Source organism: Coturnix japonica, chromosome 1 (assembly GCF_054131305.1).
Source record: "Coturnix japonica strain WE chromosome 1, WE-NBRP24, whole genome shotgun sequence".
NCBI lineage: Eukaryota > Metazoa > Chordata > Aves > Galliformes > Phasianidae > Coturnix > Coturnix japonica.
Window position 1 is genome coordinate 43,262,635 of NC_140663.1, and position 13,811 is coordinate 43,276,445.

Sequence of the window (13,811 nt, forward strand, 5' to 3'; positions counted from 1 at the left end):
AGGTGAACTTTTAAGCTATGCTTGACTAAAACAATTCTGTGAGAATAAATTCACAAGTGATTTGTTTTTTGCTTTTGAGAATATAGATGCTTTATTTTTTAAGGAAATTGCTCTTTTTAAAGGAATACAAATAACCTGTTAAGCTAAAATGAGCTTAAGGGTCTTTTTTTTCCTTTTGTTAGTTGTTTTATTATGCTGGATCTGCTGGCAGTACACAGCTCTGCCATGCACAACCTATTCTAAAATGGGAGCTAGGTCAGGTTATAAAGAATAAATATAAGAGTAGTGCAAGCCTGTAAATACAGAAGAAAAAAGCCAACAGCTAAGGCTGTTAGGAGGAACGTAAAGGTGATGTGATTTGAATAAAAAATTAGTAAGAGAACCACTCAGAGAAGAGGATTGTTCTCTTGTCATCAAAAAGTAGCTTGAAATTAGAATGTGACAAGAGTATGCTACAGGATAAGATGTCTTTGAAACTGCTGTGCCAACTTTTATTCACCTGATCAGACTAAACTGTTTGGAGTAACTTCAATGTGAGGACTCTGAGAATGTGTTACGTTTTGTTAGACTGAAGAAAAGCAAGTAGAAAGCTGCTTATAAGTGGAAGGGTGAAAAAGATATGGAGAGAAATACCTCTTAAACCATTGTGGTTTTGACAATAAAGTAGGAACCAGTTAACTGCATTTGCAAACCACTGTTGACATTCAGTGCTATTTTAGGCTTAAAAGATGTATTAAATTTCCTTCCATTCTATCCAGGATAGTGAATTAGTGAGTTAGAAAACAGCATCCACAAACTTGTTTTTAACTCTAGGTAGATTCACACTAGCTTTTTGGAGTAGTAAGTGACAGGGTTTTATTAGATTTTGTAGTAGTATTTTCACTGACATATCAGTTGGTATGTACTGAACACTGCAGCACCTAATGAAGTGATTTCTGAGAAACCCAGCCTAAAAGAAAGAGAGGGTAAAAAATGTGTATTGAACATATCTAAGTTAAATTTTCAACTCCTATACAAATAGAAGTGAGTTAGAAGGGGAGGCTGGCTGCTATTTACTATTTCTGAAGATAGGTCTGTAGATCATCACAATGAAGTACAGGTGGGTCCACTCCAGTTGACATGCCCCCATGAAAACTGTGATGGCCCTTCTGCCTTGTGTTATCAGGAATGTAATCTATAAGGTGCTTCAAGAAATTCTTTCAGGACTGAGTCTCCTCTGTAATGGTGTCCAAAAATAGGCATAGGGTCTTTGAGAAAGGATACGGACCAACTGAGAAGTTGGTCAGAAGAAACCAGTGAGAGTTTCTGATTGAACCTACAGCTTGCCCAGTAGTTATGTAGGACTTCTCCAGTGTGAATGATGCTGCTGGATCATGAAAACCTTGATACTACCTCAAGAAGGGAGAGTAGAAGATCAGGTGAAGCTCTTGGATGAGGACAGTTTAGCTGTATTGTATTGATGCCTAAAGGTGGAGCTGGGGAAACAAGTTGTTCTTTTTTCCTTTCAGTCTCCAGTTTAGAGCTAGAAATAATCTTTACTTAGGTAGCTTCAGTTTGAGTAGTTGCTTCGACCATTGCTGGGAAGAGAAAGAGGCTTTTGTTAACAGTGTATTGACAGTTCCATTGGAATGCAGGTAATAAGTTACTTAATACGATGTTTCTGTTTTGAGTAGGATCCACAAATGATTTGTTGTTTCTTAACTGGTGCAGCACAGAGCAGGACAGGACATTCCCCCTTCTGGGATGTGATATTGTCACTTGTTTCAGTGCAACGTTGATTCTGCTGAATTTTTTCTCAGCCCTGGCAAGTGTCATACCTAAGTAGCTCCAAAACAGTTTCCTATTTATTTCTGTGGAAACCACAACAAATACAAAGATCTCAATAACACTACTTGATAGAAAAGATTCTCAGCTACGAAACAGTATTTTTCAACATAGTCACCACTTACAGCTGTTGCACATGGATGCACTGATGGAGACACTCTTCATCTTGTGGCATGATGGCTATGTGTGGCTGCCTGGAATCTGGCTTGTCTTTCACATCATTTTTGCCACTGAAACACACCACCCACCACTCACATCCACTGTGTGGTCTCCGTAAGTGTTCACCAAGCATTGACGAATGTCAATGGATGTAATTTCTTCCTCATGTAAGAATTTAATCCTACTCCTTTGATTCACAGGCACTCCCACATCAGAGGCTTTTCTGTCAGACTGCTCTCTGCTGCCATCTGTGTAGCAGCAACAAAATGTAATGGCATGTTGGTGGGAAGGTCTGACCTCTGTTGCCGTAATACTATCATCTGCCTCTGACATTGTGGGGCCAATGCAAAAAATAATAGGAGGCATTACTTTCAGAGCCACCCTTGTATAGTGTCTTTCTATACTTAGTCTAGCTTTCAAAAAGGCTACTTTAGTTGGTTTACTTTTTCTCTTCGGAGTAGAGCAAATGAGTCAAAATTCAGTATTTTGTTCCTGGCAGTTAATGTATCTGTATGCAAATTCAAGGTGATTATTTTAAGATTGAAATTAATATTATTTGGAATTTTTTCTCAAATTATAAAATAGGTATGCGTAGGAGAATGAGATGCATGTTGCCAGAGTAGGGTTCGAACACTCTGGATTTAAAAACAGAAGATAAAACATACTATCCTTCTTTGAAGTTCTTCAGTAACAATGCACTTTGTGTTGTCCATAACCATGATTTTTATTGGAAACAAAATCTTCATCTACATCTACATGCTCTCTTTTACTTTATCAAAAAGCACATCTTTACAGCTCCTAGTTGTATAGATACACAGACTATTGATAAGTAGTATAGCGCTTAAATTTCTTCTTCTTTTTGTAGGTTTTGAAACGACCAGAATATTTTGGGAAGTTTGGTAAAATACATAAAGTTGTCATTAATAACAGCACATCATATGCAGGCTCACAGGTAAGTTCATTTGCTATTCTGCATTTGAGGGTCAAAACACCACTTCTGCTAAATATTTTTATAACTTTAAGAAATATTTTTATCTTTATTCTTTTATTATTTGTACATCACATCTAGATTTCTGTGTATTCTCCTGTTTTAGTCACTTTTCAAAGCCATATGTTTTTTGAAAATAATATACCCATTTCTGTAGTAAGCTATTGTAAGAACAACTTAATGCTCAGGTCTGTTTGAGGAGGAAAAAAAATACATGGCCTATTTTCTTTCCAGGGTCCAAGTGCCAGTGCATATGTAACCTACATCCGGTCAGAAGATGCTCTCAGAGCCATACAGTGTGTCAATAATGTGGTGGTAGACGGCAGAACACTTAAGGTAGTAATATTTCTACATTGTCATGTATTATTTGCCAGTGCATTAAAATCACCACATCATGTAAAATGTTACTTGTATAGGTGTGCTTGCATTCTTGAACAAAAATATCCACATAAAGCTTACTGTGTCATCAAGGTACTCTTTTGTCTTTGTTGGCTACATATTTTCTTAAATACTCTTCGCTTCTTTAGTTAGATTTGCATTTCTTTTTTTTTCCTACGGAACATATTTGCTTTATATTGCACATAGAATCAATGGGAATGTGAAGGTCTGTGCACAGTCATCTTAAAATCCATGCTGTTGTTTTAAGTAGACTGAAAAAAAAACCTAAGACTTCTCAAAAACTCTGTGGAAGTGCAGGATTTTTTCTTCCTGGTATCTGTGTAAATGGATATAGAGATAACTTGGTCAAATCAGTGTCTACAGGAAATTCCTGGTTTTCATTTCCTGATGCTGTTACAAGATATAAACCAGTTGAATGCAATGCAAGCTCTAATTACTTGCTCAATTTCATTTCTTATGAATGCAGATATTTACTGAGGCTGTTATTTTGAGATGTATTTAGAGAAAAATGGAAGTGCATTCTAACTGTCTAAATGCTTGAGCACATGGATTTCTCATGGATAGACTTTTTAGTGCATTTTTTATGCTGACAGACTATGTTGAAACTTCACATTTTGAGAAGGAACTTCTTTGTAAATACAGGGCTTTTTTTTCTTGTACCGTAAATGGTATGCTTAAGTTCTGGTACTTCATTTACATAATGACTTCTCTTTCTTCAGGCATCACTAGGTACAACAAAATACTGCAGTTATTTTCTAAAAAATATGCAGTGTCCAAAACCAGACTGTATGTATCTACATGAGCTAGGAGATGAAGCAGCCAGTTTCACAAAAGAAGAAATGCAGGCAAGTATCATGGCTTAACTGTTGTACTGTGTTGTGGTTATGCTACTTGGATTCAGTTACATCTGTTAGCCTATGAAGGACATAGGAAACCATTTGAGCATACAACATTGAAGGTAACTAAAATAGGGAATGTTTTTTTATGGCAACCTTGACAGAGAAAAGCTTATCATCTAGAGCAGAGAAGCAAGTAAATGAATAGCCTTAATTTCTCAGTGGTGGTATGTTCCAAAGTCTTTTGAGTTTGTCCCTCTGTGTGAGGTATGATACAGCTTTTAAATTCAACTTCAAGTCTGCATCCGTGTAATTTTTGCATATGGTTTGTTTGTGAAGCAGATGGTCCACACTCCCAGTGTTAGCACTAATGTACAGGTGAATGTTGTGTGCTACGCTGATTCAAGGCTGAGAATAAGGAAGAATGTCTATTAAACATTTGTAACAAAGTAGTAGTTATTTCTGAGAATTTAAGTTTTATTTTTAATTCAAGAAAATACATCCTGCTTGTTCAGATGAATAGCTCTTGCTGTATACATCTTCTCAGGTGATTAGGAATAAGAACTAAATTTCAAGAACTTGCAAACCAGGCAACTTCCTCTGTTAATTTTTCTACCACTGCTTAGATTTGTTAATAGACAGGAACAGACACTCAGGTGTATACAGGCTCTTTAGTATCTTACAGAGCTGTCATTCCTGAATTTACTTAATCCATTTTGAACCTACCGATACCATCATGTCCATAGCCCTTTGTCCCGAAATTTCACTATCTGTTTTGTAAAGTAATACTTATTTTTGGCATTGTTGAACTGATTTCTAGTCAGTTTTGTCATTTGTGCCCTAGTCGTAGCGCTGTGGTAATTGCAAAAAGCAAAATGCTTTGTTGCGCTATCCACTGTTTTGGTGGTGTTCTTAAAACTTGGTTTGTACCTCTCTCAGACTTCTCCCTGAAATGAAGATTTTCTGGGCACGTGAACTTTGGTGTAAAGCAGTTTCTCCCTTTCAGTGGTAATTGTTATTGTTCTTCTCTGTACCCTCTGTGTCATAGTTAAGGTGTGGAGGCTGAACACATTGTGTTTATGGTACAAAGGCTCCAAAGCTAAATGTGATCCTCAATCAGAATTTTTCCTTATGATGCCCAGCACAGCTTTGGTTTGATTATGAGTGCGTAATGAGCTAGAGATTTCAGATCTGTTGACAGTGACTTCAGTATCTCTGGGTTTTAAAGGCCAGTTCAGAGGCCAGTACTATGTAAGTGTAGTTTTAGATTAATGTTCACCAGGTGTGTTACCTGGCGTGACTCCATGGTGAATCTTTGACACTCTTTGGCCTGTCTGTTGGCATAGTTGATTTCTTCTGGAGTTCCCCATTATCAGCATGGCATTTTACTACCCAAGGAGTTAGATATCATCAACTAAGAATGTGCTGTTTGCTCCTTTCTCACACTCACTGATGTTGCACGAAACTTAGATCAGTCTTCAGTCCTTATTGCTTGCTTCTGCATCCAATTATCATCAAGTGTTACCTTTGCCTTTCTATCTTTTAGCCATGAAAGAACCTTTCCTGCAACTCACGGCAACTTTGTAAATAACCTTTGATATGCAATCTGATGAAAGGGTTCTTTAAAACTTCGTGAATTCTCTTTATTGATGCTTACTGATGCCATTGTAAAAGTCCATATTAGTGAAGCAGGATTTCTCTTTATGTAAGATGTTCTGACTCATCCTCAAACAAGTTGTTTTTGTCCATGTATTTCTGTCTTTATTGTTTTTTGAAAATGGAGTATACCATCTTATGAGGGATGGAGGTTGAACTTGGCAGTCTGCTGTTCATAGGGTCTCTTGTACACCCCTTTTTGTAAGAGTCAGCTACAGAGGTTGTCTGTCAGTGCTCTGACACAGCTGCCAATTATAACTGTTAGGCTCACTTTGGCTGGCAGTTTAGTTTCACATTTAATCTTGACTTCTGCATCTTTCTTTCCTGTTCCTAGATAGATTACTTAAAATTACATTTGGTTATGTTGTCTTGACAGTCGTTTGAAAATAACTATTCAAAACTTTGTATTTTTAGTGTAAGCTCTGAGTGAACTTGAAATCTCCAGCTTCTTTTGGCTGCTGTCAGGGAATTTATACTTACATTCTTCATTGCTAAATGGAAAAGGAGGGAAATTGAATGGATAAACTTAATTTCTGTGTTCTAGAACTGTAAAAAATTAAATATTGTGACAGGCTGAAAATAACTGGTAGAACTCCTGGAAATCTCTGAAAGTGAATTTGGCAATTTAGGTGAGATGGGTTAGAGATACTAGTTTTGGCCTCTGGATTAGTTTGTATAAGTAAAACATTAGTGGAAGCTTTTATGTAGGATTTTATCTTGATCCTTTCTTTCATTTATGTAATGAGCAGTGAGCTTAGGGCTGGCCTGACATTATTGGCCATAGAGTTCAGTCTCCTGCAACGGAACTGTTAAGCTGAGATCTCAGTGAATGGTTCTCCTTGCTCAGCTCTTCAGTGTTTACATCTGAGCAGTAACATGTTCTATTCTTAGCAGATGGCCGAAGAAGCATTTGTAGGGTATAGTGAATTAAAAAAAAAGTGCTTTTAGACGAATCATGTTCTAGGAGTAAATCTTACTGTACTGTAGAAAGTAGCTTGGGTGTAGATAAGTACAAAGATGGGTAAGAATGCATGCGCTAGGTGTTTCAATGCCTTTTTGGGAATTTATGTAGTCTATGTTAGACACATTCAAAATCCTCTCTTGCTGAAGGACATCTCTTAATATCTGAAATCTGTAGATAAGAGCTATTGACTTCCCTGTTCAATTTTGCATCTTGATTCAAATTATTAAAATACTTAACTTGCAAATAGTATTTAAATATTTTAACACAGTGTTATAGATAGGCTATACTGAAAAATACTCATCAGGCTTAGCATTCTGAAGTGGGTTCAGTCCTCAGTTTCTGAAAGCAAGAAAATGTTCTCAGTCATTTCAGTTAAAATAATTAAATCCTTCAATTACTAGAAGGAATGATTTTTTAATTGCTGCTTAGTATGTGCTCCTTGTCACATTTTAGGTAACACTTGTACCACCTCAGTGGTTTTTTATTAAGCCTGTATATAATTACTTATATATGGGAACTTCTGACTAGAAACAAGGTTTGATTTTTCTCACTCCTGTCTTCTGAAAACGTTGGAATAGTCAACATGTAGAATGCAGACTATACATGTACCTTTGAGATTAAGCTATTTATGATGTAGAGGTTATACCGTGAAGCTTCTTATTAGAATGGAAGAGTATGTTTTAACAAGATTACAACATTTTGCAAATAAATTATATCTAAACTGGCTAAATTCATCGGAGTTATTTTTAGGCAGGCTTTAGCATTGCTGGGATCACATCGTTACTGAGGTTAAGAAACACTTTCTGAGTCTGTCAGGGTGACCTCTTAAGCTGGTACAGCTCAATTACTAAGTCTTGGGATGTATGTAAGTATGTGAAATTTAGTGTCAATTCATTGCAAGTTCCTCTTTCTTTGCAGGCGGGTAAACACCAAGAATATGAACAGAAACTACTGCAAGAACTATACAAACTAAACCCCAACTTTCTTCAGTTATCTACGGGTACAGTTGACAAGAACAAGAACAAAGTGACAGCACTGCAGAGGTACGATGCGTAAGTACTGATGCTGGACTACTTGGCAATGTTTTCTTTCCAGTTACTCCACAGAAAACATTCTTGTTCCTCTTGCATTCCTTCAATAGCCTGCTCTTTTCAGTGTTTATTGTGTGAAAAACTTCGATAACATTCTTCTCTCTGAAATTAGAGGCCTGTGCAGTGCTTTGTTCTAATTCTCGCTTCTACCAAGTGTGCATTTGGATCAGTATCTCCAAGTGAGGCTTTCTTATTCTTAAAGATCTTTATTTCATATTTTCATAAATACACACTGTAATAATTAAATAACAGATGTTAACTTTCTTGGCGAAGTGTTTGGTATGAGTGCAGTCTAGTTGTACAACAGACACCCTAGTCTCTTGATAAGCTTTTCTTATTTTGTCTTCGTATCATGACTTTGAGTGCTGTTCTTGCTTTTAAGTATAAAAACCTTGGAATCTGGAAGTTTCTTTTGTGTAGTAATTTACAAGAATGATTTATTTTTGCTGTTCTAATCACAAAATAGCACTTACTGCTGTTTTGTTCTGCTGCAGTAGTTTCATTCATTAAGTTACGAAAAGATTTCTGTCAATCTGAGTATGGTCATACAAACGTGAATAAAAGTCTAAGGTTGTCAGTCCTCCTGCTGTGAATTATCTGCTCAGATCTTAAATATAAGATAGAAGCTATTAACAAATTCCTCCACTCCTTTTTGTAGGATTCTCATAGTGGGATTCTTGTAATGTGACTGGTAGGGTGGAATGCAAAACTTAAATTGCGCTTCATGTGCACCTTGGCCTTGTGGTTATATTTTTTGTTGAGGGCAAATTTATTCACTGAATTTTCAGATGGTTTGCTGCTGGTTATGTCACTATAGAACAATCTAAGCAAGGAAGTGTCTAACAGATATATTCTGTGAATTGAAGCTCCACTGACATCAATTCTGAGAACTGATATGCCAAGTGAAATGCTGGAATCATTTTCTTGAACTTCTGCAGGAAGTGTCATACACTCTGACTGCAAGTGGTCAGGCTTCCAATTTGATCTTTTATCAAGGACCTTTTACATCTTTTTATTTCTTGTGTATTGGTTCAGTTTTGACTTGGAAGGAAGAGTACAGCAAAGAAAGCAAACACACTGTTTCCTGCGTTGCTTGGACACTGATTACTTCAGACTTTTCACATAAAATAATAATAATTTGACACCTAATTAGATCTAAGCAAGACAAATGAATATAAGTGGCACCAGATGTGAGAAAATGGTCCATCTAAAACTGCAGCAAATTTAAGCCTTCAGATAGCAAGTATGAATTGGAGTTTGACCAGTCTGTGGTGCCAGAATTTTTAGCGCTTCTGAGAAAAAATGTCATGTTTCTCTAAAGGGAGCAAGTAGTTTAGAATTGATTTCTCTTGTTCACCTGAGCATCACCACGCAGAATCTGTTCTTTCCTAATGACTAGGCACCATCTTGTGGGTTGCAAAGCAAGTTTCTTCTTGCAGATGGGATTTTTAACTATTGAAGTCTTGTCTTATCAGTACAGAATTTTGCTTGTGAGCTGGTGAATGTTTTGTTCTTTACAACTTTGTACCTAGTCACGTTCTTGTTTGTTTTGATTCACTAATATGATACCAGATCTGCCTGTTTACCAGAGCTTTTGACAACTTTGTGTCAGTTATGTTTCTGGCATGCAGATTTCTTTCACTTTTGAAGAAAGCTGTAGTTGGCTTCTCAATAGTAGATGGGTATTTGTAAATAAACAGTAGTAGGCAAGACAGCAGTTCTTAAACTCTGCAGAAATGCTTTTTTTGAAATTCTGTTTTAATTTCAGAAATCCTACTCAGAATTTTTTTTTCCTACTGACTTTTCCCCTAAGAACTGTAATGAGTGTTTTCATATGCTGGAAGAGGAAAAAACACTTGTTAGGCACTTACTGGTCTTTTAGAGAAGGCTTTTGGAAGCACATGGCTTTGAACATAAAAAGAAAAGCAACAAGAATGCATACAAAATGCCACATAAGACTGTTAAGTTTTCATTTTGGTTGCAAAACTGATTTTAACTGTGAATTTTCAAGTTGTGGTATGAAGGTGACTTTATGTTGCAGCGAACATAAGTGTATTTGAAGTCTGTTAGTGGATTTAGTCTTGTTATATCTGGATTTGTGGCTCACCTTTGTGGGTGGGTCAATTTGAGACTATTAAATTACTACAAGGATGTAGAGGTTGTCTTCACTGCTCAATATCTGATCAGCTTGCTGTCTCTCTTTCAAATGCGTACAAAGCAAGGATGAGATATGTAAATTGGTTACGTCTCTCATCTGTGTGCATGTTGCATAGGTGTGTGAGAAGAGGTACGAGTAGCAAATCTTTAAATGCTATTAGGTCTTTGAGGTCAGCTAGTAATACCAGTTGTATCTGAATGAAACAGCTATGGGAATCTCCAAATTATGACCTGTCAAGTTGACCCAGATATGTAGAGTAGGATTTGGAGCATGTATTAACAACATTAATGAAGGGGGCAGCAGAAGAAACATATTTACCAGAAAATAAGCTTTTAGAAAGCTTTGTAGTTAGAAAAACAGCAGTTCAGCTGTAGCATGTGAATGCTAAAGGCAGCAGCATAATTGAAAGAAATGAAAAGCTGAAGCTAATGAAAGAAGGGGAAAAGGTAAAGACAAACCTTTCACTGAGACTTTAGATTATTATAGTTATTTTGGATGACAGTGTACTCAAATGCATTTGGTTACAGATGATATTCCAGCGTACATTAATGTGTATAAAATATAACTATTTTCAGTGATGCTTTTGGCTTGAGTATTCCGAAATTTTCAGATTGAATGTGCTCTCTGAAATGGAACTTAATGGGTCTTTGTTATAAGAGAGGAGTAATTATAGCTTTAAACTGGAAGGGAAATGAGTGGTAACTTGAATGAAAAATGTTCATCTGACTGGTCTCATGGTCCATTAGTAATGCTGTGGATTCTTTTGCAGGAATAAAACACAAACTTAATCTGAGTCAGGCTCGATGGGTCCTGGAACATAAACCATTTTTAAGAAAAATCTTTTAGTTAATTATTTAAATGACTCAAAATGCTTATGGGATAAAGCCAGTAACTCTAAATGAGGTATACAAAGATCTGGATGCTTGAAAATGTCAGTGGATTTTGTCTATTTTTTTGAGTGAACATGTTCAGACTGCAGCATTGGCAGTGCAGTTTATCTGTTCAGTGAAGAAAACTGAGAGTTCTGCCCAGTTTTCTTTCTCCCTTCTCTGCCCCTCAATTCTTTTTTATTTATTTTTTTAATCACCACCATTTAAATTCTAATAACCAGATAAATCTGCTCTTATGGATTATCTGGCGCAAGGATTCATTTCCTCAGTGCTTACAATTTTTAAAACACTTTCTTCATAACTTGAACTCTTCTTTTTTTCTTCTTTTTCTTTTTCTTTCTTTTTTTTTTTCTTTCTTTCTTTTCTTTTTTTTTTTTTAACTCTTGCCTTTTTCCAGACCCAACAGTAATAACAAAGATGCCTGGCCATCATTACAGAGTTCAAGTAAATCAGCCAACGGCTTAACAGTGGAACACAGGAAAACGCCTCCTATATTAGAAAATGGCACAGACCCAGAACACATGACTCCAGATGGTGCAGACTCAGATTTCGGGTAATTGTGCTGCCTTTTATACTTCAGATAGTTTGTTCTCTCTCACTAACTGGTGTGGAGGGAATTATTCTCCAGTCTCTGTGGTTGGAGATCTGGATTCAAATCCTGATCAGGACACAGAAAGCCAGGCTTGGCTTAGCCCATGTCAAAAAGGCTGATTGGCAGACTCTGCAGAACTCTGGCATTGCTAGTGACAGTACAGGTATGGGCTGAGGTGAGCTGCATAATTAGGGCATCAACAGCTGATAAAGCTGCCTGCAGCCATGCATGGTCCCAGCCAAAACCAGGCCCTTCAGTTCTGTACGAAACCATTCCACATACCGAACATGTCAGTTGCTGTACATCAGAAGTCTTAATACTAGAAAAACCTTCAAGAGAAATAAACTAAGTATTAAGAGCTGACAGTCATCTCTTGACTGTAACGTGTTCCAAAAACACTACTGCAGAGTTAATGATTCCATGATTGTTGATCAGTAACAGGAACAATAAGACAGCACATTCAACTGAGGCTTCTGCATACAATGCAAGTAGTTCATCTGCCTGCAATAACTTTGTCATTATTGACCTTTTGGGTTTTTTTTAAATTTATTTTTTGGGGGTTTTTTACCTGATTTTGTTGCCTCCCTTCCACAGAGTTGTAGTTTTCTCCTATCACAAGCATTGCTTACACTTAAAATTATACTGTTCTGGTTTTTTACTGGACCAAATTATTTGGGCCCATTTAGAGGTTGAATGGGAAAATAACAAGGTAAATACTAAATATTTAAAGAAGTAGTACTGTTGATTAGGCAGTTCATCTTCATTTTAAGCCAGTATTGAGCTGATACTGAGTGCTGCTTTTAATCGTACCTTCTTAGATGTAATAACAATTTAGCTGAGATGTGGACAGATCCTATCATTGCATCTCAGTATTAATACGAAACTTTTTCCTCATCATTTCTGGAAAGAATGTACAGCATATAAGTAAAATATTATGACCAGTCAGTAATGAATCATGCTCGTTCTTGAGGACTGGACTCGCATCTTAAAATTAAAGGCTTCTTAAGCAGGTTCAAGTATAATGCTGGTTGTCTTTCTGCATATCTGTTGCTATTAACTGTTGTTTGTTATATAGCTTTAAGCTGTGGTTTTGTGATTCCCTATCAAAGGCTTTGAGAAAATGTACCTGGAACATGAGCTCTGCAATCAACTTTATTTGATTAATGAAATCTACGGCAAATTTCTGTGCTGTAGGTATTCAGTAATTAATAAAATAAGGGCATTTATTCAAAGTGGAAGAACTTTTGAATGGCTTTCAACCACCAAGTACCCCAGCATGTCTTTACTGGAGTAATACTTGATTGCTAATATTCCTCTGATTTTTCTTTTGTAATCGTAAATACATTCAGTTACTTTTGAGATACCAATTCAGCATTCTTTTGCTCCCAAATTATTTTCATTGATGAGTAGCTTTTATACAGTTTCTCCTCTAGAATGGAGAAGAGTTAAATCTACTGACTGTGGACTAGTTATTCTGGGAGGGGGTGAATAAATATGAGTGGATGAGCAAATTCTTGAGTTTTGGACTTTGCTATGTGGCGTTATGCAATGTTATGCTTTCCAACTGCAAGGAGTGTTTGAAAACAAAGTGTAGCTAGAATCTGAAGTCTGCATCCAGTCAAAATTACTTCTGTCTTTATATTTACTCTGTACTAATAAGTTACACCTGTAATTTGTCACGTTCGTAAGAATCTTATGGTCATTGTCTGTAGGACCATTGTTTGGGTCAGTAAGATGCTTGTGTGTATTCTTTTATGAGCAGATAAAATATATTTCAGCTGAAAATCTCTGCCTTAGAGCTAAACATAAACTTTCACCATTTCGTTACTGTGGTAGTTAGTATAATTAAGGCTGTTCACAAGTGCCTGTCAAATCTTGAATCCCAAGGTGTGCCATTTTAGCTGAGCCATGTTAATTCACAGTAAATAGCTTTCTGAGGTGGCTTTCTGCTGTACCTTCTCTTTACATTGATTGACAATTTTTGTTATATTTTCCTGATATTTTTTTCACTTTCTGTCATTTCAAAAATCAATTTTCTTTTCTTGGAACTAATTTTTATTAGGTAAAGCTTTGAGGCTGACAGGAATCTTCTCTTAACCAGGGTTAAGTTGTTAATTTAATTTCTTCTTTCCCTAGATTTATTTAGGATTTATATGGGAACTGGTAACTTCAGTATTTAGAGAACAAGTCTGTTCCCAAGATTTACTCCAATAACAGAAGAGATAGAACTGACCGCAAATGGAATACTGCTATA

At 36.4% G+C, this 13,811-nt stretch overlaps 1 protein-coding gene across 22 annotated transcripts in view; it reads left to right on the top strand.

Moving 5' to 3' along the window:
- The window catches only part of CNOT4 (CCR4-NOT transcription complex subunit 4), a 67,074-nt gene that overhangs the window by 34,415 nt on the left and 18,848 nt on the right, over window positions 1-13,811 (top strand). For 8 of the 22 annotated variants that reach the window (XM_015859306.2, XM_015859337.3, XM_085538962.1 and 5 more), the window contains exons 4-7: window positions 2,849-2,935; window positions 3,206-3,307; window positions 4,090-4,215; window positions 7,745-7,869. In XM_015859306.2, the coding sequence (XP_015714792.2) occupies window positions 2,849-2,935; window positions 3,206-3,307; window positions 4,090-4,215; window positions 7,745-7,869 (440 nt within the window). Of the gene's footprint in view, window positions 1-2,848; window positions 2,936-3,205; window positions 3,308-4,089; window positions 4,216-7,744; window positions 7,879-11,362; window positions 11,519-13,811 lie in introns of all 22 variants that reach the window. The other 14 variants (XM_015859263.3, XM_015859283.2, XM_085538965.1 and 11 more) reach the window with 3 other exon arrangements.